General features: G+C 43.1%; 1 protein-coding gene and 1 long non-coding RNA gene across 2 annotated transcripts in view; one reads left to right on the top strand and one right to left on the bottom strand.

Annotated features, from left to right (window-relative positions):
- LOC124229927 (uncharacterized) overlaps positions 1-4,195 on the top strand; it is a 42,006-nt gene extending 37,811 nt beyond the window's left edge. The window contains exons 2-3 of the long non-coding RNA XR_006886022.1: positions 1,651-1,748; positions 3,429-4,195. This is a non-coding gene — a long non-coding RNA (uncharacterized LOC124229927). The remainder of the gene's footprint in view (positions 1-1,650; positions 1,749-3,428) is intronic.
- The window catches only part of GADL1 (glutamate decarboxylase like 1), a 157,782-nt gene extending 150,488 nt beyond the window's left edge, over positions 1-7,294 (bottom strand). Inside the window, exon 1 of the mRNA XM_046645449.1 lies at positions 7,032-7,294. Coding sequence (XP_046501405.1) covers positions 7,032-7,068 — 37 coding nt within the window. The 5' untranslated portion in view covers positions 7,069-7,294. The remainder of the gene's footprint in view (positions 1-7,031) is intronic.
- Between the last annotated feature and the right edge of the window lie 20,385 nt (positions 7,295-27,679).

Here is a 27,679-nt window from a genome sequence, read left to right as displayed (position 1 = left end):
AATGTAAACTCCTCCCCACGGGGGTTACCTTCATGCGAATAATGCACGTTGCAACCCCTTTCCTCACCACAGCTGTGCTGCACAGAGAGGACTAGAGGATTCTGATTGCTTTGGGGCATCCAGCCTCTACAGATAAATAGAACTTATAAGTCCCAATCTGTATTGCTGTGTGCAGGGTCACAACCTAAAGTTCTTGGCAAAAAGCATAAAATAGGCAGTGGATCAAAAAAAGATAATGGAATTGATATGGTGCCTCAGAGCTTCAGTCCCAAGTGTAGCCTGCCACTCGCCTCCACTTAACAATGATATTCCTAATAATAGCAGTTAATGTACATAGAGCGCTTACAATGAATGAGCCAGGCAATGTGCTAAAGGTTCACAGGTATCATTTCATTTAATTCTCACTAGGACTCTGCGAGATGGTTCTGTTATTAGTTACAGATGAGGAAGCTGGACCAGAGAATCTGGGCAGCATGCCCAAGGTTATGTCTAGAGTTCATTAACCAGTGGTACCCAGACTCCAAAGTAGTATGTCACCTCACTTCTTTATATTTGGTAATAACAGAGTGCCTGTTGTATACAGAAGGAGGAAGGGCTAGGGTGCTATAAACGGGAATTCAAAAGAAGGTAACCTTCAAGGAAAATGTTGAACCATGAGCATGCAAATAGCAAAATCCAGATTGTAGAGAATTCTATAAGCCAAATGGCCCAGGTTCTTCAACAGATAAATTATAAGCATAGAAAGAGACAGGAGGGTAAACCTACAATACAAATTAAAACATATATCATAATTTTTTAAATGGGTAAGTCTAGATCGTTAAGTCTAGGAATGCATACTTGGATGGTTAGACTATAAAAAAGGCAAGAAAGTAACTACCATCAACGCCAGGGTAATGGTAATTCATAGGGGAGGGAAGGGGCTATGACTGGAATGGGGCCCACGATAGGGGCTTCTAGGACAATGGAGAAATTATATTTCTCCATCTAGGTGGTGGTTCCAAGTGTATAAAATGATAGCTGGCTGTTCTATAGATGCAACCCCTCACAATCTGAAAGGAGTTTAATAAACACAAAACAGAACCAACCACCATGGAGTTCCATGATTCTCAGGAATCATCCGAAACTCAAGGTGAAAGGAAAGTGTGAAGGGGACTATACCAGAGTTATAATGGGAAGGGATTCTATTTTGGGGATATTATTTTCTTTTAGGTATTTTTCCCTTTCCATACCCATCTTACCACAGTGGGATGGAACAGGGGTATCACCCTCAATGCAAGAGATCAGGGCTTTATAGGAGGGCTGGGGATGGGGTCTCAGGGACACTTGGTGAGATTATCAGAGTGCCGGTGAGGGAAAAATCTCAAAAACTAGGTAAGGATTTCCTTCAAGACTGAAAAGCAGTTCCCCTCATGGAAGAAAAAGTGATGCTGCTGGCGGATTCTGGAAAAAGAGGCCCAAGGTCCCACTTCTCAGTCTGAAAACTGAAGAAGCAAGGAGACGTTAGAAAGAAACAATACCATGATGTTCCCAGGAATGGTGTAGAAGCAGCAGTATAATTTCTGCAAAGTATATAAATATGTAAGGTTAAAGTTTACTCATTCACACCTCTATTGCCAAAGAATGCTGATTTTTTTCTTTTTCTTTTGAAAGGAAGAAGCCACCCTATTGTACAAAGGTTCTTGTTCCTGGAGCTAACTCTGTAAATACAGAAAGAATACTCAACAGTAGCCGCCTTGAAAGCTACTCAGGTACAGACACAAAACAATTAGGGAACACTTACAAATTAGGTATTCATGAACTGTTATAATATTTTTACATAACAAGGGAGGGAAAGCCAAGGGCAGAGGGGAGACCATAAGTTAGCTTAACCATGATTTGCAGCAAAGCAATGCATTCAACATGGCAACAGGTTGGAAAGTTAATATCCTTCCTCACTGGCTTTGAGTCAGCCTTCTTTTTCACTTTGAGTTTCTTTTTCAATTACTCATCTCTTTTAAATGAATTATGCTACTTTATAACCCTGAGGAGCTGGAAATTATCTAAATGTTCAAAAAGAGTTAGGAAGGCAAATCTGGAAAATTAGTTCAGAAGAAAACCTAGTTGTCCAGTGACAGGGGATTGGGTGATGCAGGGTAAGCAATCTATGATTCTGTTTTATGGTATATGTTTCTCGTATTGTGTTTCCTAATCCTTACAAAAGAAAGCAAGTTCATGACGTAAGAATCAGACAGATAAACAAGCAAAAAAAAGAACAAATTTAAGGGATATCCACAATCCCACCTATCCAGAGGCAACACCTATTAATCCTTTGTTATCTGTCCACCTAGAGCCTCTCGCAATATACGATCATTTTCCAAAAACAGAATGCCTTCACGTAGTGTTTTATAACCAATCATAATTTGTTTAAGCCATCCAGCTAAAGTATTTTTATATGTTTTAAATAATGCCCTATTGATTGACATGTAAATACTTACAAATTTTCACTATTAGAAACAACTCTCAGGAGGAAAAAGTGAATATGAATTCAAAACTTAAATGCAAAAGCAATAGGGATTAAAGTATTTTAGCAATCAAGCATTGTCGCCTCCCATCCCTCTCTTTTTCATTCGTGCATTCACTTATTCAACAAATATATGTTGACTATATGTACCTACTATGTGCCTGGCGCTTTACTAGATGCTGGGGATCCAGTAAACAGAAAGACGTGGTCCATGCCCTCATGGACTTTATGCAAGAAACACAGACATAAACAAACAATTACAAAACAGTTTGAAGAGTGCTGTGATATGGGCAACACAGGGTTTACCAAATTACTTACACTAGAAAAATCGATGAGCAAGGATAGAAATCTTGAAGTCAGTTGTGAGGGTAACTCCACTATGCCATTGACCAAATTGCTTTCTGAAAATCACTTTCCCACATATCTCCGGGACTCTTCACTCATCCTTCCGTTTTAATATATAAATTAACTTCTCCTCAGTCTTTCCCAAAAATGAAAGCCCAGATTGCAAAGACAGAGCAGCAGCAGACAAAACACTCAGAGTGTGTGGCTGATCACACATCTGACAGACTTCCTGCAGCCCCGGGTAAATTGTGCTCAGTAGTGTTGGACAGCTGCATGAATTACACCCTGGGCTTTCTTTCGGTAAGGTTGCCTGGTACACACACTTTCCAGCTACCTCATTAATCTCGACATCCAATTTTCTGAATATAATAAGTTTATTGATGGACAGTCTACTCTCAGCCAGACACTGTATATTATTCCTACTCCTCACAATAATTTTAAACAGTGGTTGTTTTTATCCCTACTTTACAGATGAAGAAACTGAGACTCACAGAGGTTAAATTACTATTCAGAGCTCCGCAGTGGGAGCAGGCTGTAAGCTAGAGTATTTGCTATGTATTCTCTCCTTCCTCTGTTCCCACAGTTACCCACGGAGACAGCAGGGGTCCACTGTGGGTCTGCCTGCTCCCAGGGCACCGCCTTCCAAAATGAACCCATCTGCCTTGGCCTAAGAGGAATGTGACCGGTAAACCTGCTCCGAGAAAACAGCTGTTAGAGAGTGTGTCCCCTGGGGCACTGCCCTTTTCCCTCAGAAAGGCCAGCTGCCTTTCATTCCAAGCAACCAAAGTGTTCCCGCCATACCAGCAAAGCACACGTCCCCACCCTGGCGAGAGGGCTGGCGTGAGCTGCCTCCACCAGACTGCCACATGCAACCCTGCCCTTAGTGTGGACTTCCGAATACTGATAGCCTTTCCTTCCATCTCTCCCACCCGAGAGGAAGAGGAAAGAATGCTGCTGTCCTTTCAATGAGCTTAGAGCCACATTCCAGGGCCCACTCCAGCATTCCTCCTGTGATCCCTGAGGAGGCAGGCAAAGGATGCTGTTCTTGGTCACTTGTGGACATTCAACATCGTGGCCCAGCAGGAGACTGCGCGGGCCCTGGGTCAGATGTTGGGGGTGTGGGCTCTGGAGTCAGATCACCTATGTTGAATGCACAGAGCTGACAGTCACCCTCAAAAAAAAAAAAAAAAAAAGAGCAGCCAATAGTAGTTCCCCTCCCATTGACTTGTTAATAAGGGTGAGATATGCTAGTGCTTGCAGCGCAGCACAGCAGATAGTAAGTGTTCAATAAACGTTAGCACTTCTTATTCTAAATGAGAGATCATCCACGGGTGATGAATTTTTCCTGCAGTGGGTTTCATTTATTTTTTATTTATTTATTAAAAAAAAATTTTCTTTTTAAGATTGGTCCTGAGCTATCTGTTGCCAATCTTCTTTTTTTCTTCTTCTTCTTCTCCCCAAAGCCCCCCAGCACATAGTTGTATATTCTAGTTGTAAGTCCTTCTAGTTCTACTATGTAGGACACCGTTTCAACATGGCTTGACGAGCGGTGCCAGGTCCGCGCCCAGGATCTGAAGCAGGGAAACCCTGGGCCACGGAAGCGGAAGCGGAGAGCGCATGCATGAACTTAACCATTCAGCCACAGGGCTGGCCTTGGCTTTCATTTAAATAATGATAAGAAGGAGTAAAAAAAAAAGTGAAAACATTACAGAAAGAAAGGAAAAGAAGAGATAAAGACAGGGCAAAGAAAAAATTACCCAGAAATATTGTTCCTGAATGTCACGGTTTCAATTTTATTACAATGTACCAGAAAAAAACAGAAAAAAATTCTGCCCCCTTCCATTAAAACTTGAAATTTGCTTTCATTTTAAAAATGTTTCAACCAGAATCAAAGCTGAATAAAAATAAAAACATGACTTTGCAGGCTCAATTATGTGGAAGGTTTGTGTTGTTATTTCGAACCATAGGGGAAAATATTGAGTCCAAAAAATTCTTTATTTTTAGTGAAATTAAAATTTGAGTCTGATGTCATGAATTGCCTAAACTTCTCTTGGATATACTATAGCAAGATCATAAATTGTATAGAAGCATAGAGTAGAATAAGAATTTTTTCTTTTTTTTTTTTTTTTTTGAGGACGATTAGCCCAAGCTAACTGCTGCCAATCCTCCTCTTTTTGCTGAGGAAGACTGGCCCTGAGCTAACATCCATGCCCATCTTCCTCTACTTTATATGTGGGACGCCTACCACAGCATGGCTTGCCAAGCGGTGCTATGTCCGCATCCAGGATCCAAACCAGGGAACCCCGGGCCACCGAAGCAGAATGTGTGCACTTAACTGCTGCGCCACCGGGCTGGCCCCTAGAAGAAGAATTCTTGATCTGCAACAGGATTCCCTATGACATTCTTCCCCGATGTATAGGTCTGTAACAGGCATCTCATTTAATATACTCGTCAAATGTCACATTGCACGATCTTGTCATACATACTTGGAAATTTACTAAGCCTGACAGATACATATCGTAGAGTCTTTTAAGATATCACAGCAAGCATTTGGCACAATTAAGTATTATTAAGCATGTCATCGACTTATCGCTGGCTCAAGATAACCAAATAGTGGCCAAAGCCTTCTGGTGTCCTCCGGAATTCAGACTGAAGGTTGAACTTCACACTTCACCCTTCATATATGGCATACATGAGGGCATCACAGGCTACAGACATGCCTGGTTACAGGACACATGCTTAATTTAGGAAGAATAGATAATTTTTCTATGCTTCCATCAGAGTTCTAAAGGGCGTATGGCTTTAAAACAGGAATTAAGGTTCAAAACAAAACAAAACAAACAAACAAAACCGTGCAGGGTATGGCAGTCAGACACCACTGTTCTGCTCATCTTTGCTTCGCATGAAGAAGCCTGCCACGTTATTAGGATTTTTTACATCAACAATTGAATTTATACTTCTCAATCAGTTCTCGAGCCAAATGTCTTAAATTACAGTGCATGCCGACCCTATCAACACAAAAGTAATAGTTTAACAAAAAGCTCCAGCAGTTTAAAGTGCCAGTTTTTTATGCCATATAAATGAAAACCATAACAATGTAACTTAAAAAAATTTTTTTTTTACAGGCCAGGAATGAAATGGTTCTTACAGCACGTGGTTCTTGCTCTGCCAACTACTGCGCAAAATTCCCCACCCTGAAAATGACTGATCCACAGGGAACCCAGACCAGCGTACCTGACGCACCTGTCGAGCCCCAGACCCCAGGGAATTTCAACTTAACGCAGCTTCATTAAGCCGTGTTCAGTACAATCCGAAAGGGTTATTGATGCAAGGAGGAGTTATTCCTGGAGGAGGGCTCCTCCTAAAAGGTCAACAATTAACTAGTTAGTGAAAATGCCTGAATAGCGATAATAATGACCTTTCCAAGCAGAGGTTCTTAACCAAGGGGGACACGCAGGCAGTTAAGGGATCTAGCTTGAAATCTTCAGCAAACATCCAAACTTGTGTATCTACAGGTGAATTTTGGTGGGAAAAGGGTCCAGAGTATTTCATCATACGTCCAAAAGCTATCTGGACCCTTCTCTCGCAAAAGCTGGTAGCCCCTGTTTTACAGCGGAACTAAGTGACACCGGAGTTACAAAGTCAGTTTGGGACTTCTGCTGCCCAACGCCGTCTTTAAACAACTAACGTCCGGGTCTCCCCCTCCACAAGCATTAGGGCATCACTCGCTGTGTAAGATCAAAGTAGCCTCTTAATGCCTGTGTGTAGAGCAGCGGGGCGGAGGTGGGAGGGCGGGGGTGATGCCATGCATGTCTCCTAGTAGAAGCAAAACCATCTTTCTTTCAGGGAAGGTACTTCCACTCTGCCTACGGATACCCGCAGCAGCGCGCCAAGCAGTGAAAGCCCAATTTGCGTTTCATTTAACAAACCTGCCCGGTGCCCATTATGTTCCAGGCGCAGTTGTCCGCGCTTTACGAAAGTTAGCTTAATTCCAAAAATAACCCTAAAAGGTGCAGAAAAGGGTGCAAAAATCCATGAAGGTGGGGACTTCCTACCCGCCCCAGCCGCTTTCCGAAGAACTAACACTCCTCCTCGTCCCCCAGGTCAACCAGCACCCGGAAGAGGAAAACTCTCGTGGGGGGCGGTTAAGGACTAAAAATGCAGCCCCGCCGAAGCGAGTCGTTACCGTCTACCGGGCACTCGCGGTCCGGATCGCTGCTCATCGCTGCTCCCCCACTCCGGGCTGCTCCCGGACGCGGCTCCCACAGTCTAGGCGGCGACGGCTGCGGTTGCTGAGGCAGCGCCCCCCTTGGGGACCCGCAGGTGCAGGCGGCAGCCGCCGGGCGCACGCCGCTGCAAGGGGAGGGACGAGGGCGCGCGCTCGGCGCTGCTTTCCCTTTGCCTTCCGAGGCTCCAGTGCCAGCCTCCTACAGCCCGCGCCTCTCTATTAATACTTGGCGTGCGGCTGGCCACATGCCACGGAATGGACGCAGGGTCAGGGTCCCTCGGCCCTCGGTGGGAAGGGGCGGGGAAGGGTGTGTAGGAGCGTGGGTAATTTGCTTGGGTACAAATAGGCAGGGAGTACCCCAGGCAGCCCTCTTAAGGTAGAGACTGGGCGAGGCAGGCGAGTGAGTCTTGGCCTATGACCTTCCTAGCGTCCAGCTTTGGGGAGCAACCACCTAGCAGGGACTGACCTGGCCCGAGGAGCCCTAAGCTAAATATGATGCCTGCTCCAGGCCACCCGCTCGGGGAACCTATTTTAAGGCGTCCGCGGTGAACAGGAGCCACTACCCATTCATTCAGGACTGCCTTGACATTTAAGAGTTGTACAAGCGAATTCCTTTTCCCTGATCCGATTTCAGCCTTTGCCTCTGGAAAATTCCAAGTTTGGAGAAGGGAAAGGGGTAGGCACCTTGTTGCCGGTGGTCATGAGCAAAAGGAGGTGGTGAATTAGAAAGGCCCCACATTTGTTTAGTCTTTAGGCTAAAATTTTCTCAGCGCTGTATTTCTTCCAGCAAGCCTGGGAGAGTTGGGTTTCAGCCATGATCCCATTGTAAATTTAAATTTAATCAGCCAGGGCTGCTTTTTTGTCATTCCTCCAACCAGCTGTATGTTTAAAGTTAAATTCCCTTGGGAGCTTTTAACTTAGGCTGTTGATATGATAGGAGCAATCAGTTAATGTCATTTCAAAGCACATTTATGACAACTACATTACTGAACAGCATTTGTTATCCAGATCCTTCAACAAGAAAAAAAGAAAAAAAAAAATTCCTGGTTGACTTTTGCGCAGAGCCTAGCTTCATTTCTTAGCAGGTGAATTATTTCCTCTGGCTAGCATGATTAAAGTCCATATCTGTGAAGACAATCCAGACCTTTTCTCTCAAATAAGAATTGATTATTCCTAACATAGCTACAACTAGAGTTATTAAAAATATTACAGTAATTAAGACGCTGCAGACAAATTTTATAAAGTTTCTGAGACCCTCTCCCCATCTACACTTTGGCATCCAATTTCACCAGATAAAGGGCTGAGGCCTGGTGATGAAAGCATAAACAAGAACTTCAGGAGTTAATCTTCGGTAATTCTATTAAAAAATACTGAAAGAAGTATATTTCAGGAAGGTTTCTCATTTTTATTTTTTCAGCGTTATGATAAGTGAACCTTCTCTATTCCAACTCAAAACGGTGAGCAGAATCAGCCGCTGCTGAATTATGTGTCTCTGTGTTTGAGGCAAACCAGGGCCAGCCGGGGCCTATACGAGGAACCCTCCCCAGCCCTCCCCTCCCCAGCCTCAACCAGGGAACATGCCCTTCAAAATTTCTTAGATTGAAAACCAGAAACTGCTCTAGGAGCTCGCCTGTTACTAGCTTATTTCAACTCCCATATTTATTCCTATCACAAAGGCATTGTGTTATATTCTTTTTTGCTTTCTTTCTTCAATTATAGGGCACTTCTCTTGTGGCAGTTACTAGAGATTTAAAGGAAAGTCCTGCCCTCAGAGGACTTTAGCATAGTTGAGAGACAGGCTTAGCATCAGCTAAACTTTCTGAGATAGTCTACGTTCCGTGAAAGATATGGGGCGCTGAGGAGCCACAGCTGAGGGATGGTTAATTCGGCTTGAAGGATTAAGAAATGTTTCTAACCAGGAGTGACCATTTTCACTAAGGATAGTTGCTATCATTTTTAAACACGTACTATGAATTAGGCACTCTGCTAAATGCTTCTCAGACATTCCCTCCTATAATCCTTATAAGAACGGGAATTTTATTAGTGTCCCCTTTTTACAGATGGACAAACAGAGGCTCAGCTTAAGTAACTTGCCCACAAACACAGAGGTGAGGATTTCCAGAGCCGTGATTGGAATGTAGCTCTCTGTAATTACAAAGCCTGTGCCCAGTCGCTCCGCTAGATTGCGTTGATTAGCAAAGACACTTTCCACAATCTGTAGTAAGAGCTTTTCACCAAAACCTTGCAGAAAAAATGAGTCCTTAGAGAGGACAAAGATAGGCCAGTTGATGTTTTGGGACACTGGACCGCACCCAGGCAGCCATGGTTCCCTCACAGCACAGCTTCTACTTTTCATAACAAGACAGGACGCAAAAATGACTCCGAAAGACTTGGGAATCAGTGTCCCAGGTGAGACTGCTGTGAAAACAGCATTCGTTAATTCATAAGTCCGTTCAACATCTGTTGAGCACCTCCTACATTATACAAGCTTTACTGGAAGCTGATTTCAACTCAACAACAGATTCCCCTAGACTCTTAGATTCTAGGAATCCCCTAGATTCTTCCAAGGAATTAGGAATTTGCATTCAAAGAAAGAGAAAGGAAGTATGTCTGCACGCAGAGTTGGCCATTGGACTAATTTACTCAAAATTCAAAAAAGATGCCTTTTGCTCAACAGGACGTGAAAGAGAAGAAGATCCTGAGCATCTATAGCAGGAAGAAAATTTCCAGCAGTCACACCTACTCCAGGAGGCCCACAAATTGTATTGGGCTAAAAGTATAGTGACATGCCCAACTTGGAGGCAGTAAAATATGATGATTAGGAATCCGCGGTCTTTGTTGTCAGATAAACCCTACATTTAAATGCTGACCCATCTGATACTGGGTCAATGGTGATCCAATACTGGGTCAATCCAGTACTGTCCAGTGAATGAGTAACTTGAGTACATTGTATAACTAGCCTAAAGCTCCACATCTATATAATGAGATCAACAGTACAAACCCTATAGGATTTTTACATGATAATCTGTTTATTGGTAAAGAAGTGTTTCCGGTTGCTAGTAGTAGAGAGCTAAATCAGCAATGATTTAAATAAATTAGATTTTTTTTCCTCACTTAACATGAAGGTGGCGGAGGTAGGTGGTCTATAGTTGGTATTGCAGCTCCACGTTTTCATCGGGGACCTAGAAGCCTTCTAATTTTCTGCTCCAGCATGCTTAATAAAGGCTTTCAGTCTCAGGACTTCCTCATGTCACAAAATGGCTGCCAGAACTCCAGACTGATTCATGTCCAAACAAGGAGAAGGAAAGGGGAAAAGGCAAAAGTAGCACCTGGTAGCTGAGTCAGGTCTCTTAAAATAACTTTCTTGGAAGCCTTATCCAACAACTTCTATGTAAAATTCAATAGACGCTCCCTCTGCGAGAGAAACTGAGAAATTGTGTGTGCGTGTGCATGTGTGTGCGTGTGTGTTAGCCTGGGCACTTTAGGGGTTCTGTGATCAAGGAAAAGGGAGAGAATGAAGTTGAGTAGGCAGCCAGCAATCTCTGCTAGAATGAGAAAAACATTTGACACAGTGCCTGGCACAAAGTAAATGCTGAAGAACGAAAAAGACAGAGAGAGAAAGTAACTATGTTAGAGACTAAAGAAGATCCCAAAAGAAACAGATGACAATAAGACTAGTTTAAATGTGTGTGCATGTTGGCTTGGGGTGGGGGGAATTGGGGGGCAGGGAGTTTGGGTCAGATGAGTATTTTTCATGAAAGGATGTTCATTCATTTTATAAATTTTAAGCAGAGCTCAAAACTTCCAGGAAACATCATTTAGATTATAATCAGCATGTTTTGGTGCTAAAAACCTGAGAAGGAACACAATTTAGACACTTCACAGAAGAACTCTAGGCCAAGAAAAGAAAGACTACATCAATTCATAGAAACAGCAGTAGCGAGGTAGAAGAGAAAAATGAGAAAGGGATTTAACATATATTGTTCTCAGCAACCTAAATGACATCTGGCTATCTCAAGAATTTTTTTACAAGCCCTTTATTAGGAGGATATCAAGGGCACACAGATTTAATTGGAGGTTGGGAACTCAGTCTTGGAAGTCAAGCAAGAACCAAGTGAGTTCTAGAAGTTCAATAACTAGGGAACACAGCAAACATCTTTTTGCAGGGACAAGTCTAGTCAAGGATGCCCCCCTTTCCTGAAAAACCCATTGCCATCATCAGCACCTACCTCAAGTACCCTGAGAGGATATAGTTTTTTGTCTTTGTATCATTTGACCAAATCAATCAGGTGTGTGTACTTGGTTGGCGGGCCTGGATCCGATGGTAGAGATAGGATGGATCTCCTCCCTTTGGCTTCCCCAGGTGCTGAAGTGCCCCCACCATTACCATCCTGAAGGAGGGGACCCCATACACATAGGAAGAAGGGATAGATGCAGGACAGCCAAAAAAGACAAATAATCATTTACAATGTTCCAATGAGCCAAGTGGTGTTGAGCACTCAGCATGTAATCTTCACAACAATCCCTCGAATGGCTCACAACAACTAGGATTTATTCCTCATTCCTGCTAAATGTCCATCCTGCCTCTACCGCCGGTTTCTTCATCACCTAGCCAGGACCCAGGATGCTGCAGCAGCAGCCTCTCTCTGGACCATGAGCAGGCAAACCATGCCCTGATTCATATAGGAACAACACCCATTATTTCTACAGACAGTTAACTGGGCAAAGCAAGTCACGTGGCTGAGCCTGACACCAATAGGACAGGAAAATAATAATCTTCCCTCAAGATGGGGCAGTGAATATTCATAAACGAGAATAGTCTAAAACACTAGCCACCTGGGAGAGGGTAGCAACGGGAAAAGCTTCCCCAGAGAGGAGCAAGGTGAAGTGATTAGGTGCAAAATGAGCTCTTGGATTCAGCCTGGGTCTGAATCCCACTTCTACCGTTTGCTGCATGACCATTGGAAAGTTACCAATATTAACTACTCCTTTCCCTCAATAGTTACTATAAAGACTAAATGAAACAAATATTTAGCCCAGTGCCTATAGTGCAAAGGATATTATAATACGTAGTAAGTACTTAATAAATGGCAGCAATTATTAGAATAAAGAGGCAATATTTGAGTTGACTTTTGAAAAATGAATACAAGTCTATCATATTGATGGGGTTGAGGAAACGAAGTAGAATGCCAGTTTTCCAGATAGAGGGATCACTGTGGGCAAAGTGTTGGCACGTGACCCAGCATCAATAATTGGGACATTGTTTCTGGAAGAGGTAGAATGGGGAGATGGGAGTGTCCAGAGATGAGGGTGGAGAAGTGCAGGGCCCAGGTCCTGGAGGACCTCTAGGTCATGTTTAGGAGCTTAGACTTCCTCCTGTAGGCAATGGAGATGCAGGGAAAAGGGATTAATTTGGGGACAGATGGAGAGAGGTAGTAGCATTATGGAAGGTGGCCAGAGGCAGGGGTGGTGATAGGCTGAAACCAGAGGTGATTGTATATAAACAATTATAAAAATCCAGATGAGAGATGGCAAGTGTCCAGTAGGAACTGGGACAGACAGGAGATAGTAGACAGGAAGCATGTACAAATTATGTGTGGGCAGGGGCCTCTGTCTGCCTTTTCCACTGCTGAAGCCCAAAACTGCGAACAACAAACCAGGCCCTGAGTAATGAGTTGTAAGTGAATGCCTCAACAGGACTCGTGTTGTAACAGGACTCGTGTTGTGACTGGACTCAGAAATGGTGGGAGAATGTCTAATGGGGTATCCTTTCTCTCAGTGCTTTCCAGATCTCTCTCATTATTAGACTCATCTGGGCACTTACTAAAAATACAGACTCCTAGGACCCCCTCTCCCATTCCTAGGTCTTGGGTGGGAACCTGAAATCTATATTTTTAGCAAGCATTATTGATTAGTGGTGAGAAATTAATGATTAATTTGGGAAAACCTGCTGAATTGATTAAAATATTATTAGCTAAGAAGGACAAGTGTGCTGTGTATGTGAGTGAAGTACCATAATGTGATTTGGGATTTTGTACTCTTTCTTCTGTGCTGTTTATAGATACTCCTGGGCACTCATATTTGTGTACTACAGGACTTACATTATGGTTAGTTCTGTTGTTTTAAGAAATAAATGTCTATGTCATGAGCAATGTAGCTTCCACCTGCTATTAGGACCCCTGGATAATACATTAACTTTTCTGGAAATCCCACCATTGGCTCATGCTTTGGGTTTGAGCAGAATGATGGTAGCAACCTCCCTGGAATGTTACTTCTTGGAGTGTCATATGTGGACCAGTGCTGGTCTGGGAAGTGCTCTTAACTGGTCCATGAAAAGATAAAGACAGAAAGTGAGGTCTCCATTTAGAAACTATAATAGAAGCAACCCCAGAACTATTGACATCTTAGACCTGGTAACTATTGTGGGGGTTGTTCTGTGCATTCTAGGGTATTTAGCAGCATCCCTCGTGTCTACCCACTAGATGCCAGTAGCACCCTCCTTCCAGTTTTGACAACCAAAAATGTCTTCCAGACATTGACAAATGTCCCCATGAGACAAAATGTCCCTTCCCTGGTTGAGAACCACTGCTTTATAGCAATTTGACAGACTTAGGTCTGTTATATGTAATAATATAAAGATAAAATTGGAGCTTGCATTATGTATATCTTTTTATTTCATTTTTCTAGTAATTTGTTATTATCATATGTTACTATTAATTTTTGACGGATTAAAGAAAGAATAGTCCTTCCCAGAGATAGCTTAAACACACTGATACAGAAGGTCACTGTTAAAACACAGAAGTGGTCCTTAGAAGAAAGGATACAACCTTGAGCCATCCTTCATCTTTCTGCTGTAATAACCAAACATTACAAGGCAACTTATTAGGAAATGAACTAACCTCTATGTTTTTCCTCGTGTAACCCACTGTGGAAAAGTCTATGGCACTCCTGCCATTGCTACAAAGAAAGAAGCAGGCAGCATAAAGTTCTCCATCCTCCGGTGAGAATAAGAAGTTCTCCTGTGTTTCTCAGGATAGATGAAAATTTGCAGGGGGCTGGGGGTGGGCCAATATAGAGATGACCCCTAAACTTCTTATGAGAGAAAGGCCTAGGTCAGAGATCACAAACTGCACACCTACCAGCTGAATTGGCCTACAGACAGATTTTATTTGGCTCCCACATTGATTTTTTTAAAATATCAATTATGAAACTATTTCTCATAAAAATTCCATCACCAGCATCTCTTGAAAAATCAGCACCTTTTAGCCACAGTGGGCCTGCCTTCCCTCATGGTGTCAATCAGCTGAAACTGAAAAGCCGTCATTGTCTTTAGCTCTGTTCTGCTGTCCCCGGACACAGCCCACTTCCTGGTGCGTGTAGGCGTGTAAGTTGGCAGTGCCTGGGCTAGGCCTACGGAGCTAATCTGGATATTTGGAGAAACAAAGAGGACAGAGATTTGACCTTTGAGGGTGGAAGGAGGTGGGGTGGGGGATTATCCGAGCCTGGGTGAGGGCCGGTCAGAAGTTCAAATGGTTGCTGTGACTAGGTCCTGGCCTGAGTCCTGGGCCTTAGAGGTAGGCAGGCTTAGGAAGGGACCGGCAGCGTAGGCACCTCTGTAGACGGGTGCAGATTGCGTAGGCTTGATCATCCTGACTGTTCTGTTGCAAGGCAAGCCACTAGTCTGCCTGGGCATCAATGACCCTTACAAGCTGGTGTGCAGGACCCTCTCCCATCACCAATTACTTCGTCTTGGAAGACTGAAGATTCCCCTGCTAGAGAATGCCTAACCAACCTGGCGAGTGAGTACTTGAGCCGAACTTAACGAACCTTAGGAAAATAAGTAACTGTGACATTGATTGCACTCGGAGTGCCAGGGAGCAATTGCCATCTGTTAGAGAAACACTTAGTGAGTATCTACTGTGTGCAGGCTCTGAGGCTACGAGACAGATCCGACAAATCACTGGTCTTTACCCTGCAATGCTCTCAGCTGAGGGATGGAGACAGACGTGTACAAAGATAATTAGAACACATTGAGTGCTGCTATTTCAGAGGGGTGAATCAAATCCTAGAGCAGCCAAAGCATGAGTAACTTAGTCTCTGCTTAGAGAAACTGGGGCTTCCTGGAGGAGATGGCATTCAACTGGACTTAGGAAATGAGGCAGTGTTTACCAAAAGAAGAAAAGAAAAAAAGTCATTAGCCAGAGAAATTGGCTTGTGCAAATCGAGAAGCCTGGAGACTCACTGAAATGGGCAGCAGTTTAGGATGGCAAGAAGAGAGGGGAGTGAGCAGAGTGGTAGGGAACTGAGAAGGGGCTTGAGATGAAGCAATGCCTTCAAGTCAAGGTGTTCAGACTTGAGCTTGTAGGTTGAACATTGACTCAACAGAGGTATGATATTATCAACTTTGTTTCTCTGGAAGTCAAACCTAGTGACACACTAAAGATAGACAGGGCAAGAAGACACGGAAGCAGGCCAGTTTTGAGGCCATTTGTAAACTTGAACTAAGGCAGTAAGACAGTACGGAGGCATTTTCTAGAAAGTTCAAGACTTGCATTAAATGTGGGAGTGAGAGAGAGGGAGTTGAGGATGACTCAGCTTCCTGACTTGGGAGACTGAGTGGATGATGAAACTATCAACAGAAATTTAAAAATAAAGAGTTAAAAGGGTGTTTGGGGAGGATATATAAATAATGAGTTGTTTGGGATAAGTTTGAAACAACTGTGGGACCTTAAAATAGATTTATCCAAAAGATGCTTAAAAATAAGTTCCTAGAGTTTCAAAGAGTAAGAGAATAAGATATTAGGACAGAGATTTCATAAATGATTGACGAAGCCACAGGAAAGGCTAGAATTGCCAGAAAAGGAGAAAAGAAAGACCCGGGACCGAACCTTAGAGAGCCCCTGAATTTAAGGAACAAACAGAGGAAAGGATCCAGCAATAGGAGAAAGAAAAGACAATTCGAGAAGTGGGAAAGAAAAGACTGGAGGAGAGGCCAGCCCCGTGGCCCAGTGGTTAAGCTCACGCGCTCTGCTTCAGCGGCACAGGGTTTCGCTGGTTCAGACCCTGGGCATGGACGTGGCACCGCTCATCAGACCATGTTGAGGCGCCGCCCCACATGCCGCAACTAGAAAGACCCGCAACTGTCTACTGGGGGGATTTGGGGAGAAAAAGCGAAAAAAAAAAAAAAAAGGACCGGAGGAACAGAAGCCAAGAAAGAAGGAGCATGCCAAGTTCAACCTGATGTGCTCTGCAGAGGATGTGCTGCAAAATATCCACACAGGACCATGCAGTTAAGAGGTCATCAGAGACCTTAGTAAGAGCTAAGGAGAGAGTGAGGCTAGAGGCATAAGGTAGCCTATGGTTGTGGTGGTTCAGCTTTGTCTTGCTTTTTAGACTGGGGACGTCTTAAGCATATTTGTGCAGAGAGGGAAGGACCTAGGAAAAGAGACAGGCTGACAATACAAGAGAGAGGGGATTCTGGATCAAGCTCCAAGTGAAGTTGTCATCTGGGAATGAGAGAAAGACCACAGAAGCCTTTCTTTGAAGAACGTTGGGAGGGAAATTGACTTGAGGGAATGTCTCATGAATAACCTAGAATTTGAAGGTGTGGCCACAGGGAGCAAGGGAATGCTTCCTTGGGATACTTGCTAAGCCCCACCCAGCAGGCTGATGGGCCCCAGAACCTGCATTTTGAACCAGCATCCCAGGGGACCACCACGTGAGAAAGGTTATGGAGCAATAGCAAAAAGAGTGGCCTCTGGAGCCAAATTACCTGAGTTCAACTCTCATCTCTGCTACTAACCAGATATATGATCTTGGAAAATTTATTAAATCTCCGTGTGCCTCAGTTTCCTCTTCTGAAAAAATGAGGATGATAGTATCTACTTCAAGGGGTATTAGTGAGGAGTAAATGAGTTGGCCTACAGAAAGCTCTTACAACGCTGCCCAGCACATAGAAAATGCACAAGAAATGTGAATGTTTTTACTCCATGCCTTCTGTCATAGTAGTTCTTAGTTTATAGTTGGCCCTCGAGTCACCTGGAGTAGCTTATTAGAATGCCAGATTCCACTGCTGAAACTCCAGACATTCTGATGGAGTTGATCTGGGGTGAGACCCAAAACTCTGCATTTTAGACAAACACCTCGTCTTCCCAGGTAATTCTGGTGCAAGTGGGCACAAGGACAAAACTTCCAGAACCATTTTTATATAGGATTAAGGCCACCAGGCTCGCTATGCCTTTTTCCTAGCTCTGCCCACACATGGGAAGGTCAAGATAGCCACAAGGTCTCTTGAGGTCCTCACAAGGGTGTCCAGCAAGAAGAGAAAGGGCTGCCATTTAGAGCTAATTGTGAAGGTTTTTAAACAACTTGTGCTTTTTAAAACCCTTGGCTCTCAAACTACTTTCACCCAAATTAGTCATTTGTCTGCCTTAATTGCTACTGGTGTTTTTCTTTGGGGGGAAAAGCATTTTGAAAAGAGATACGTGTGTATATGTAGGAGCTAACTTTCAGAGACATGAAACAATATTCTGGTGTATTTATAGCACAGTGATTACTGTGTATGTTGGTTTCAAATCTGACATTAAAAAAAACAAAAGCAAGAACTGTAAGAAATATAAACAGGTTCAGCAAACCAAACATTTTCTTCCAATTGGGTAGTGGCTCAACAATTTCGACTTAAGTACTCAGCACAAGGGATGGTTATTTATTTTCCTAAATAAAAGTAATGGAAAAAATGATTGGTGGTGAAATTAGATTCCTCCTGGCAACTCTGTGTAAAGAAGGGTAATTGAAAAGGGGAAGCCAGGTGTCTGGCCTCCTGTGTGCAATGCAAATGAAGCTCACTGGCTTGGTTTTTTCTGAGCAACTTTTAGTTAACTTACTTTGAAAGCTGACTTTCAAGTTGTTCCTAGGTGGCATGGGGGTGTCCTGGGGCCTCCTGTTGAGGAAAAGCAGTGGCCTACTGGGTCACTTTCTGCCCTCTCTCAACTCAGAGCAGATTCATATTAATTTATCAGGGTTCTCTGTATTTTTGATTAAAAACTCTTGAGCTTTGCTGCTTAAAATGCTTCTAGAATCATTGACCTGATGTTGCAAATGGGCTCTCTGAAGCCATGGTTGGCCCACAAAGGTATTTTCTTTGGCTTGAGTAGTGTTTTGAAAATTTCTGAATAGTTACCAGTCTTTTCCTTAATTGAGAGAGTTCACATTAAATTCAGATTTTAAGCTCTGAAAAAAGTACTGGGTCCTGAACCCATATACCTGCATGATTACAACGAGGAGCCAAGAAATTGCTGCTCCCTTTATGTGTGAAATGGATTCTCTGCATTAGCTGCTCTGTGTCTCAGTTTCCTCATCTGAAAAGTAGGGATAATAATTACGCCTGTGTCATAGAATTATGATGAGCAGAGACGCTGATATATGTAAAACACTTAGTGCCAGACATATAATAAGTGCCACAGTCTCCACCCAGCCCAATTTTTTTAAATTTCTATCAGGCCCTTATACGTATTTGCATTTGTGGCTCTTGCTATAACCCATGCGAAAGATAGTAGATAGAGAAATTTCTGGAAAGCGAAAGAAGTTGGAGGGAGCTAGCACCTTCCTGCCCAAAATTGCTGGCCCCAGGGAATTTAGAATCCAAGAAGGACCAAGACTCATCCGCTGAGGAAAAGAAGTAAAGTGGCCAAATCTGTAATGCATTATAGACCTCTGAACACGTTCCTTGCTCAACTTTGTAGTGTAAGTTTGAAGCTTTGGGATTTTCCCTTTTGTTTATTCACTCTCTCTTCTCCTGTGGTTACAAGTACTAAAAATCCCTAGGAAACCTCAATTTTGCATGCGTTTAAGAGGGAGTAAATAAAGAATTCAAGACAAGATTGTGTTCCTGAAAATTCCCAGTAAGAACAGTGATGTAGCATCAATTGTGTGAAAGGAGCCTGGGCCTGAATAACCTGCCCAGCGGAGAAAGGCTGGGTGAAAGAGATGTGCACCAGCAGGGGTGACACTGTGTTGTCACCAAGGGTTGACCTATCTTACTGTGCTGGGTGCTTTTCATTTATCTTCCCAGATCCCCTCTCTACCCTTCTCCACCCTGCTCTTTACCCTGGGAAGCTGACCTGTATGGATTATCTCATTGGGCTTCCCTGTCCTCTGGTGTCCAGTTGGATTCAGCCAATGAGTGGCTTTGGTGGGACCTCAGAGAGAGGGGAAATGTGAGTTTCCTGTGCTCCCTCCCTGTTGGTTTACTGCGGGTTGATTGTGTCTCCCACCAATGACCCAGGTGGCTCCTGCCATGTGGCCCTCTCCAAACAGTGATTCTCTCTGAGTTCTAGTCACTGCTCTTTTCCCTTTGCCTCTTCAAGCAGGTCAAGGGATGGCAAAGGATCTCTACTGTTTCAGCCCAAGGATACTACACCATCCTTTACTGGTTTCCCTAAAGCCTGGTGGCACCATTGAGAACGATCCCTTTACTAAACCCTCAACTGTTCCAGTGTGTATGTGGCATTGGTTTCTTGCCAGGACCCTGACTTATAAATTTGTCTACTTTATGATATCCATTACCACTTAGATCTTGCTTATGTTTAAGAACAGGCCTTTCAAATTTTTCAGAACCATATTGTCATGGGTAAGCTATTAGACTTAATTCCATCATTATCTGGTAAGCAATGCTCAGTCTATTGTAACGGGTAAATTAAGCAATGTGTTGATTAAAATATTTAATGTTCATGATGGGGTTCAGGACAGGCTGCCCGAAGATGCACCATTCTGGTATGCAGATTATTTTGACCTGAAGACAATAAAGGCTCAGAAGACTGAGGGAGAACATTTCACCTTTCCCCAAACTGCCTAAAAGAGTGTAACATAGAAGGCCTGTTCCAGGAAAGAGCTCATACCTTATGATAGCTATAGTATGATGGAAAATAGGTATGATAGAAAGGCATGGACAAGCCCATTTTTGGCCCAGGCAAAACTTGTTTAACAAACTTTTGCATTTCCATCTCCAAGTAAATTGTCTTCCTCCCCTCTGAAATCCCAAACTACTACTCCCAACATCCTCCTTTGCCTTTAGCTAAAGATGATATTTAAGGTGGCAGCTTTGGCCAAAGGGCCAAGTTGTTCAGTATTCCTGGGTTTCTCCCTCGTATAGATGTTACTAAACATGTTTGACTTTTTTCGTTATTCTGTCTCATGTCAATTTAATTGTAGCCCAGCCAGAAGGACCTAGAGTGGATAAAGCAATCATCTTCCTCCCCAACATTAGTGAATGGAGGAATTTTAAAAAGTAATAATATTAATCTACATGAACTTTTGTCTACCATTAACTTGAAGTAATAAGAAAAATGTTCCATCAATGTATGAATGGATACAGAAAATGTGGTATATACACACCATGGTATATTATTCAGCCTCAAAAAAGAATGAAATCTCGCCATTTGCAACAAGATAAGTGGACCTTGAGGGCATTGTGCTAAGAGAAATAAGTCAAATAGCAAAAGACAAATACCACGTAATGTCACTTATATGTGGAACCTACAAACAAACAAAAAATGAGCTCATGGATCTAGAGAACAGATTGGTGGTTGCCTGTGGTAGGGGTTAGGAGGGTGGGGGGAATTAATGAAGAGGGTCAGGAGGTACAAACTTCCAGTTACAGAATGAATAAGCCTTGGGATATAAAGAACCGCATGGTGACTATAATTAATAACACTGTATTGCATATTGGACGATGGCTGGGAGAGTTGATCTTGAAGTTTCTCATCACAAGAAACAAGATTTTTTAACTGTGTGTGGTGAGGGATGTTGGCTGGACTATTGGGACTATTGCAGTGATTATTTGCGATATATACAAATTATGTTTATCATTATGTTGTACACCTGAAACTAATATAATGTTGTGTGTCAATTGTACTTCAATAAAAAAAAGAAAAAGAAAAAAAAAGTCTCAGTGCATATGCTTCCCTTGCTACCTTGGGCCACATGCTCCCTCCCTGTCCTCTTTGCTCCCCCAGTCACGGAGCTCACACATTTGGGTTTTCAAATAGAATGGAGAGTTTCTGTGTAATTCAAAGTGAAGGAAAGTCTATACAGAAGGAGACAATGAACTTGCTGTGAAGGAGTAGAGTTGTGCTGTCCACTATGGTAGCCACAGGCCACATGTGGCTCTCAAGCAGGTGAAATGTGGCTGTTCAGAATTGAGATGTGCTGGAAGTGTAAAACTCATGCTAGATTTCAAAGACTGATTATGAAAACAATGTAAAGTATCTCATTCATAATGTTTTAAATAGTGATTGCATGTCGAAATTATAATATCCTGAATATATTGAGTCACACACAATATGTTGCCAACATTTTTTTAAAAGTTGTAATAAATTAGGACAGCTTTGTGTCCCTCTCAGTCACCTGCAGCCCACAGGCTTTATCGAATAAGAGAGAAAGGGCAGGTGAGAGCTCAGGCTTGGTGCATGGCTCCTCGCTGGTCATTGAGCCACACCCCATGGCATGTCCCACATATGAATGTCTTCTGTAATGTGTGCCCAGGTGGAAAAAAGATTCTGTGTAGCCTAGAGGACAGCCAGGGTCACCTGTCCTTTGAGATTTATTAAAAATTCCTTCCAACCTTAGATTCCCATTGAAAGGAAATCCCGTGCCTCGCTTCCTCAGACTACTTCTGACTCTCTCTCCTCACCGTCTATGACTCTCCTCCCCCTTGTGTTTCACACTGACCCGGGAGTGGTCACTATCTCCTTTTTCTTGATTTTTCTTCCAGCCTATCATGCAATGTAGATAAATGTAGCAGACTTTACTGAAGGTTTGGGGAAAGGGAGAGGTGTCTATCACACTGAGGCGCTGGGGACTTCTCACTGGCCACCTTTCTTGAGAAGCTACAGCTTTCCTCATTCCAGAACACCCTCCCCACTCCCAGATCCCTTTGTTTCTTAACCAGAACACTTTAACCATCTCTGTTCTGCTGTGTCGTCCAGTTCATATCCTTGGGGTCTCACCCTCTACACCTGAAGGAGTCTATGAAGTATCTTTCCTAAACAAAGACGTGTCTTCCCAAAATGCTCTACTACAACTGACAACTACATGTGTGACCTCTCTGTAACTCAATATCCTTGTCTTTAAAAGGCTTTAAAAAAAAAAACCCTGGGGTCATTTTGAATAGTAAGTGTGAAATACATGTAAAGAGCATAGAGCATGGTCTAGGATGTGGTAACACTTTATTAAGGGTTAACTCGTATTTTTATTAAAGAGAACAGTGATGTTTGCTATTAAAATAACATGTACTTTCACCCCGTTACATGGGAAACTTTCAATTTATGGTTATACTTTTTCTTCAGGAAATTCTGGGGCAGGAAGCTAGCTGCCCAAAGACACCTCTCCCCCACTCCCGCCCTTTCCAGGACAATGGTCTGGAGTAGAGAAGCCCACCCCACCAAAGGTTTTGAGGAGGTTTCCAGTGACCATGTGCTCACTGATCTTTCCACAGCAGCCTTGCGTTTTAGTTTCCTATCGCTCTAATAAATTACCACAAAGTTGGCAGCTTAAAACAATGTACGTTTATTCTCTTATGGTTCTGGAGGCCAGAAGTTCAAAATCACCTTCACTGGGCCAAAATCAAGTTGTCAGCAGGGCTATGCTGCTTCTGGGGTCTCTAGGAAAGAATTGGTTTTCTTTCTTTTCCAGCTTCTTGAGCTACATTCCTTGCCTGCCTTGCCCCATGGCCCCATCCTCCATATTCCAAACCAGCAGTCCAGCATCTTGCTTCAGTCCCCAGACTGCCTTCTTCTGTAGTCAAATTGCCCTCTTTCTCTTTCTTATAAAGACTCTGTGATTACATTTAGGGCCCTCCCGGGTAATCTAGGATAATCTCCCCATCCTGAGATCCTCAATTTAATCGCATCTGCAAAATCTCTCATATAAGGTAACATTCACAAACTCCAGGATTAGGATGTGAACATGTTTGGGGGCCATTATTCAGACTGCCATACCTAGGTGGGAATGAGGAATTTGACCAGGATTTTTTTTTTTCCTTGCAGGCAGGAAGAGGTGCCTAATGTGTACATAAGAGCAGTTCTAACGTTCTTCATACAGTCTCAGAGAGCAAGAATATGCCCCTAATCTCAGCCCTGGAAGAAACCACTGCAAATGGAAGATTTTAAATTCCATTCATTCATTCACTCTTCCACCCATCTATTCATTCGTTCATTTATTACTTATCAGTCAACAAACATTAAGGTCCTACTATGTGCCAGGCACTGTGTAGGAACTAACTAAAATATGGCCCCTGCCCTCAAGGGAATTGTGATTCCTGAGGATGGTGGGTGGTGGGGGTGGGGGGAGAGGGTCAGGCAAGCAAGCCGGAGAAATAGTGTGTTTCAGATGCTGCCACAATGGAGGTATGACATGCAGTGGCAGGTGTGGTCTGTCCTCCTTGATGAAGGATGATCTGAAGTTAAGGTGGCTTTGCATAGGAAGTGACATTCTGGGTCTTAAAAGATGAGCTGACCTTTGCCCAGAAAAAAGGGTGACAAAAGCAAAGGACAGCAAAATTGAACAACTTGGAGCTTAGGGTGAATATAAACTTTTCTTGATGCCTAGAGCAGTGTTTATATTATTTGGCTGCACACTGGATTCCTCTGGGATTGGGGAGAATTATAAAATACAAATGCCTCAGTTCTATCCCAAAGATTTTGATTTAATTGGTCTGCGGTATGGCCTGGCCATCAGGATTTTAAAAATCTCTAACATGAAGGGAGGTTTGAGAACCACTGACCAAAGCGTGGTGAAGAGCAAAAATGGTGGTTAAGAGATGAGGTGAGGGAGTGGGTGGTAGGCAGGGCTCATCACAGAGATTTGTATGCGTCCTCTTAAGGAAGATGCAGTGAGAATCATTTTTTTCTGGTGGTGACTTCCAACATCTTCCTTTCTTACTCAAACGGCAATTTCCTTCATTATGTCTGCCTTCAGGTTCCCTTGGCTTTTCATGCAGTTTAGACAAAAGCATTAGAAATGATTAGAATCTAACATGGTTATCCAGATATATATATCAGAGCAGTCGGAGAACAGCTGTGCTGTGGACGAAACATGGGCCCACACTGACTAACCACGTGACCTTAAGCAAGTTATTCTCTAGCCTGTTTCATCATCTGCAAAATGGAGGTAAACACATAGTAACTCACAGGATACTGTGAGAGATACTCACACAGTAACTCTGAGGGTAATCAGTGCCTGTCACACTGTAAGTCCTCAGGAAATAGTTACTTTGTTATTGTTATCTTCTTAAGCTGCTACTTAAAGGCAACCTGGGGAACTGTTGGAAACAAAAGAATGCACTTATACAGAACAGTGGCACCCAAATTCATCTGCTCTTGTGGCCAAAAGTCTCCACAGATGGCAACTCAATAAACCAGGACTACCATATTCACTCCCTGATGCTGTCCCCTCTCAGTGAATCTAGTTTGGCCCTGTGATTCACTTTAGACTATAGAATGTGACAGAAGTGATACCACATGATTTCTGAGGCTGGGTCAAAAGAAGTCTTGCAGCTTCCCCTTGGGACTCTTGGAATTCTCAGTCCAGGTTCAACTCTTCTGAAATATCCATCCTGTGAGGATGCCCACACTAGTCCCACCAAGAGGTGGCATGGAGAGACAGAGATGCCTGGCCAGCCTGAGTTCTTCCAGCTATCCCAGCTGAGGTGACAGACACATGCATGAGGAAGCCATCTTGGGCATCTCTTGCCATTGAGCCTTCAGATGACTCCAGCCTTAGCTTCTATCTGACTGTGATACTGTAAGAGTCCCCAAGCAAGAACTGCCCAGCTGAGGCTAGTCAACAAATCGACCCATCAAAAGAATTGTTTTTAAAGCACTAAGTTTTGGAGTGGTTCATTATAAAGTAGATAACTAGAATATAACAAAAACAGCTCTCTTTCTTCAGCATTTTGTATAGAGGTCATCTTATTCTGAAGTACGTCTGCAAGGAGTACTTGAGACACGTCTTAGATGGTGGCTGGCTTCCCTCAGAATAAACATTTCAAGAGTCCCAGGCGGATAACTACAATACTTTTGACTTTCTGCCATTTTCTTTAGTTAAAACTGAATAAGAGAGCCAGCCCTGATTCACTGGGAGGGGACAACTCCGGGGCATGAAAATGGGAGGCCTGATTCACTGGGGGCCATATTCAGAGACTAGCTGCCGCTAGGGCAGATAAGAGCAGGGTGCCACTGCCCCTCTGTAGAAGGCTGGCTGCTTAATCGGCTGTTGAATTGTTACATCTTACAGTCAAATTATTTTATCCATTCAATTCATTGAATACCATCCACAGAAAGACAGTGAGAGCTGCCAACTCAGAGGACCAAAGAACAAATTGAATAATCTATCAGAAACTTTCCAAAGCTGAAGGACCCTGAACCACTGACATCCCTTTGTTTGTCTGCACTGTAGCTAATTATTGTCTTGCTGAAATCCTGACTAAAGTTAAGGAAAACTAGGTATTCGTCAGTATGGCAAAGCACTATTGTTTCTTCTCCTATAATTACTATTATTTTTATTTTATTTATTTATTTATTTTTGAGGAAGATTAGGCCTGAGCTAACATCTGCCACGAATCCTCCTTTTTTTTTGCTGAGGAAGACTGGCTCTGAGCTAACATCTGTGCCCATCTTCCTCTACTTTATATATGGGATGCCTGCCACAGCATGGCTTCATAAGCAGTGTGTAGGTCCACACCTGGGATCTGAACCTGCAAACCTTGGGCCACTGAAGCAGAATGTGCAAACAACCGCTGTGCCACTGGGCTGACCCCCATTACCATTTTTAAAGCAAATTTAAGGTCTTGAAGGAGAAAAGAAAGATCTGCCTCTGTTTTTAGGTTTTGCCTTCTGTAACTGGGAGATGGTGTATTTTGTAATTGCACTAATTAAGCTACACAAATGTGATAAAATCCATGCTTATTGGAACAGCAATGCAGGGACACTCATGTCCTAGTTAACTGGGCCTATTTGCCTGTGTTAGGATTATTCCCACCACACCCACCACACCCTGACTGGGTGGAGAGCATTTTAAGATTGGTATGATAACTATATTTCCTTTAGCCTAAAACACATTTCTTTTTTTCTTTTTAATAATTTACTTTATTTTTTAGAGCAGCTTTAGATTTACAAAAAAGCAGAAAGTATTTTCAGCAGAATTCCCATACATCCCTTCTCCACACACCTGCCTCAACACACGCACAGTTTCTTTTATTACTAGCATCTTGCATTGGTGTGGTATCTTTGGTACAATTGATGAGCCAATATTGACATATTATTATTAACTAAAGTCCATAGTTTACATTGGGTTCACTCTGCGTTGTACATTCTATGGGCTTTGACAACCGTATAATGTTAAGTATCCGCCATTACAGTATCATACAGAATAGTTCCACTGCTCTAAAATCTCCTAGGCTCCACCTGATGCATTTCTTTTTCACATTATATCTCACAAATGGGGATATCCAAATACCATTGCTGGTGACGATTAGTGAAATATGTCTTTTCCCTTCCTTCGTCCTTCCTTCCTTTCTTCCTTCCTTCCTTCTTTCCTTCACCTGAGAAGCTCTTATTAAGCTGACAGTATGTTTTACAACTGACGGCATCTTAGAATTGAGGAAATGAGTAGCAAAAAGGGCTTAGTAGGAGCCTAATATACACGCCCTTCTCCTTGGTTGCATATCCCTCAGCATAATTGCCAGGACCACTCCGTGTGGAGCAGTGGGTGAGGTTTACCTGACGTAGCCGTCACTGTCTCCGCCCAGCAGCCTCCCATGCGCACACACCATGTTCTTCCCTGCAAACAGAGCCCGATTCTCTGTTCCGGGGACATGGCGGGTTTTCTCTGTTCTCTCCTGCAGGTCCACTCCCCTCCATCTTTCTCCACCCTGCTCTCTGCCAACAGAGGCTGGCCCTGTGGATTACATCAACATTTCCCTTTTGTTTCTTTTTGGCTTTTGGCTCTGCTTTCTCAGTGAGGAGTCCAGGCAGGAGAATGAAGGGAGGGAAGAGGGTGTAGTCCTGTGTGGATCTTGATCGGAAGAAACCAACTTTGAAAAGAAATTTTCAGACAATTTGGGAAAATTGAATATGGACTTGGTGTTAGACATTAATAAAATAGTATCAATTTTTTTGGTAGGATAAAGACCTCCAGTTACTTTTAAAAATAGCTCCTATCTTCTAGCAGTAGATGAATATTTACAGGTGAAATTATATGACTTTGGGATTTACTTTAAAATAGTGCAGGAGAAAAACAGGTGGTGGATAGATGAAACACAAGTAGCAAAACATGACAATAGTGAAGCTTGGTGATGGGTACCTCGCGGGGACAATGTTCCTGCTCTGGGAGCTGATTATTACCTACTCCTCCGATTAAGTTTGGTAGATAGGCCTCAGCTTTTCAAAAAGTAAAGTCTTGCTTCCTCCTTAGTCAGCAAGGAAACACTCACTATGGTTGTTATCCATCCAGAAGAGTGGTTTCTATTTAGAAGGCCCTCAGGGAAATGGACCACTCGGCTCTCCAAACTCCACTGCACTCTTCTCTAGGGCCACAGCCAACATTCTGTC

The sequence above is a fragment of the Equus quagga genome, chromosome 1, assembly GCF_021613505.1.
Source record: "Equus quagga isolate Etosha38 chromosome 1, UCLA_HA_Equagga_1.0, whole genome shotgun sequence".
NCBI classification, from domain to species: Eukaryota; Metazoa; Chordata; class Mammalia; order Perissodactyla; family Equidae; genus Equus; species Equus quagga.
The sequence above is the reverse complement of the archived record's forward strand: the minus strand, read 5'-3'. Positions and strand labels throughout refer to the sequence as shown.